The 3603-nt window shown below is 47.9% G+C and overlaps 1 protein-coding gene across 2 annotated transcripts; it reads right to left on the bottom strand.

Annotated features, from left to right (window-relative positions):
- Positions 1-228: 228 nt before the first annotated feature.
- On the bottom strand, positions 229-3299 carry LOC109761398 (uncharacterized). Of its 2 annotated transcripts, none has more exons than XM_020320212.4 (2): positions 1936-3299; positions 229-587 (listed from the first exon to the last, which is right to left on the bottom strand). In XM_020320212.4, exon 1 carries the CDS (start codon positions 2983-2985, stop codon positions 2032-2034), a length of 954 nt encoding a protein of 317 aa, XP_020175801.3. In that variant the 5' UTR covers positions 2986-3299; the 3' UTR covers positions 229-587; positions 1936-2031. The 2 variants fall into 2 exon arrangements, with proteins under 2 accessions (XP_020175801.3, XP_020175802.3); XM_020320213.4 differs by having other exon boundaries at positions 364-584; positions 1936-3244.
- Between the last annotated feature and the right edge of the window lie 304 nt (positions 3300-3603).

Here is a 3603-nt window from a genome sequence, read left to right as displayed (position 1 = left end):
ATAAAAAAACATAATCCAACTTATTTATATAACTTTAAATTTATGTTAATTCGAACAATTATTCAGTAAAAAGAGATAAACTGATGCACAGTTGCACATGTATAGTAAAAATTACTGAGATGGCATATATAGTTGTCCCACCTGTGTTGACACTGAACCATGGCCAAGGTATTCTGTAGATGCATCATGTGTGATTTTCTGCCCATATGGTGTGCACACATACAGATCTGCTTTGACAGATTCAAAATTTCATTCCTTCCAATAGACATAGAAGCAGAGGATCAAACAAACCCAACATCCGCTGATGCAGACTGCACTACAGCTCATGCAAAGGTAAGAGCAAATTACCCGCCATAGAGAGGCTTCATGGCAAGAAATTCATTGTCAGTTACCGAAATGACCAGACCTTAAATGCTGAGTTCTTCTATTTTAAAGTGCAAGCAACGGAGCATCTAGAAAATGAAGCGCCACTTGAATCGCTCCCAATGATTAATACAACAGTTGTTTTAGACGTTTAGGCTCTTCGTCTTCTATGTCAGCAGAAGGTCACACAGCAACCGAGGATCCTCTTGCAGCTCCACCTTCTTCTGAACATGACCAACAGAAGAATTCATCATCAGAAGCAAAACAAAACTGAGGTATGCAAAACAGATTTAAATTTCTATAGATTAAATTCATCAATGCTCCCGTTTACTAATACAGTATGCTAATTGTTTTCCAGCCATTGAATGAGATAATAAGTTCAGATGGCAAGAAAACACAGGCAGCCAATATAATATGCCGCAAAAGAATTGCTCCCTGCAAAAACAGAGGAAGCTGTTGTTCAAGACAACTAGACTACATTTCAGACGTGTTGTTACCCAATAGTCGTGAAAGTTGCTCTTTGTCCTGTAAACATGAACCGTCTTGTGGGCATGTGTGCATGTTCGTTAAACTAGGTAGCCTATGTTTGTGTGCTTCTTTAGAAAAATGCGTTGTTCAAGTGGCAGTGGTGTCCTTTTGGTTAAATCGTTGTAGATGTGAACCGAGTCATCGGCATGTTTCCATGTCCGTTAAACTAAGTAGTTTAAGTTTGTGTGCTCCTTTGAACCAATATGCTCTTCGGATTGCAGTGGTGCCCATTTTGTTTAAATCGGAAGTAGCTGCTTCTGTTGTTTGGCCACCATCTTTCCCTATTCTGTTTGGCTATGTTTTCTCCTTGGCAAGACATTTCATTATTCCACCGATGAAACAGACTAGACCATTCTATTTCTGCAATCCTTCAAACTTTTGCCATCCATGCTAACTTATTTTTCTATCTCCATGATGAATCAAGTCATCTGCTGGAGTGCATTAAGCTGTGGCCTAAAAGGACATGGTTTACAAGCACCAGCAGAATAACCTGCAATTTAGCCAACAATGGGCTCGCCCAGGCCTCCCGTCGGGCGCGGCGTGTGGACTGGAATTGGACGAACTCCAGGTGGCAGAAGTATGTTCAAGGAATTAGAGTTTGACACATCCTTGTCTACTCGCATTCAACGCTACACCAAGTGAATTTCTAAGCAAGCCCATAGCACAACAAAGTAGATTATCTAAACAGCCAATCAATCGTGTTAGGAGGTAAAGTAAACCACAAAACAAACACCTTTGTGGAATCTATCTTTTTCATGTGTTTAATTAATGTAGTGATTCAAGGACATGATGAGAGAAGTGAAGTTGTAACTAACTAGAATAAACTACACCATCATCATCATATTAAAATCCCCTTTTGGGCACGAAGCAAGTACTGCTTGTAACCTTGAAACTACATCAGGCCAATCATATAATTGCATGATAGATATTAATGATCCAGGGAACCAGTAACACAATAGTACTAACTGACCAAAAGAGGAACCAGCTATAGTATTTTAATTTCTATAAATACTGTCATTCATGTGCAACATTATTCAGAATTACCTTTTTCGAGGAGCTTGAAGATTTCACTTGGGAAGAAGATGTAACCAAAGGATCTTCCCGTTCTTAGAGCAGCTACCCCCTTCAGAGTCTTGCTCCTCATGTCAAGAGCATCCACGACTGTTCGTCCCTGTGGTCAACCTTGGCCATGATGTAAACAACATCATCCTCATGCAAGCTGAGAGCAGGATGCCCTGCGTGGAGTCTACTCAAGATTGGACTCTCCATTGCAGCCTCGACACGAGGAAGCAACCCAGAGTGGCTGTCGTCCACCGCAATCTGTGATGCCTTGAGCTCATGGCTGATTATCCACTTCTTATCGGGCTCCAGCCATCTTTCTATGGCGGCGCCCCAGTCCTGCGGAGTGTAGGTGACGCCATTGTCTGATCCAGGCACGGGATGAGCCCACACCTCCATGTATCTGATGCAGCCATCCGAGCCGATAGCAACATCCCGATCATAGCCTGCAATTCTCTTCTTCTTGGGCGGCGCCAGCACAGGGAACCGTATGAAACGAAGGACTTCATCATCACCATCTAGCAGATCACAGATAAGGATGCCTTTCACATGGTGGACCCAGCAGATCGAGCCCGGGAGGGCGAAGGACTTGGTCGGGATGCCAAAGTCACATTCCTGAGGCGACTCGGCATGCATCAGACGAGTGCTCCAGGTCCACGACCCGTGGTCGAACTCCAACAGGTCGACGGCGTAGTACCCCCGGGCCAAGGTCTTGTGGAGAACGGCGACAAAGAGCCTGTCTTGGCCCGGGCAGCGCAGAAGGCCGATAGAACCGTCGGTGAGCGGGCAGGTGGGGAGGGGCATGACCATGCTGAAGCGGGCGCTGGCGCTGTAGAGAAAGTAGTCGTTGCCTTTCGGGCCGACGGGGATGCGGAGGAGGGCGACATCGCCGTGGGTGCGGAGGACGCGGGGCAGACGGTCGAGCGGGGTGGCAGGGAGGAGGCCGGGGAGGTGGACGGTGAAGTAGGAGAGGAGCGGCGGGCGCGCGGCCCAGAAGGTGAGGCAGAGGACGTCGCCGCTCTCGGTGGTGCACATGCACTAGCTGGTTGAGGCGCTGGTTGAGGCGCTGGTGCGGCCGTCGACGTAGACCAGCGTGTCGACGAGGGCGGACTCCGACAGTAGGTGTTCGCCGTGGTGCGGGGTATGCGGAGGAAGCCAGCGGATGGGGCGACATCTGGGAAGATCAGCCTCCATCTCCATGGCAGAGCAGATCTGCTGCGGCGGCGAGCTATGGAGAGTCACAGCACAGCACAGCAGAGACGGGCGAGGGGAGAGAGCTCTTGGGGATTGGGAAGGGGAGTGGATAGCCCCGGCGGATGTTTTCAGCCACAAAATCCAGGGCGCGTCACGTGCCCGCCTGCCTCGGCTTCGTGCCTTTCTCGATTTGATTTTATTGTTTTTTAACAACGCCTTCGGATATTTTCGTTGAAAGAAATCTTATAAGAGCAAGAGCAAGTGCAACAGGGCAGGTTTGCCCGACGGACGAGAAAACACCACCAAATCGCGCTCTTCATAGCAGACCCAAACTTTCGGACTAACCGACACTTCCTATTCATAGCTCATGTCTGAAATGGATATAGGGATATTCGGATGCGCCAGGATACGGGCGCCACGTCAGATTGACCGATACAACCCACACTGGAACACAGAGGA

Source organism: Aegilops tauschii, chromosome 5 (genome assembly GCF_002575655.3).
Source record: "Aegilops tauschii subsp. strangulata cultivar AL8/78 chromosome 5, Aet v6.0, whole genome shotgun sequence".
NCBI lineage: Eukaryota > Viridiplantae > Streptophyta > Magnoliopsida > Poales > Poaceae > Aegilops > Aegilops tauschii.
The sequence above is the reverse complement of the archived record's forward strand: the minus strand, read 5'-3'. Positions and strand labels throughout refer to the sequence as shown.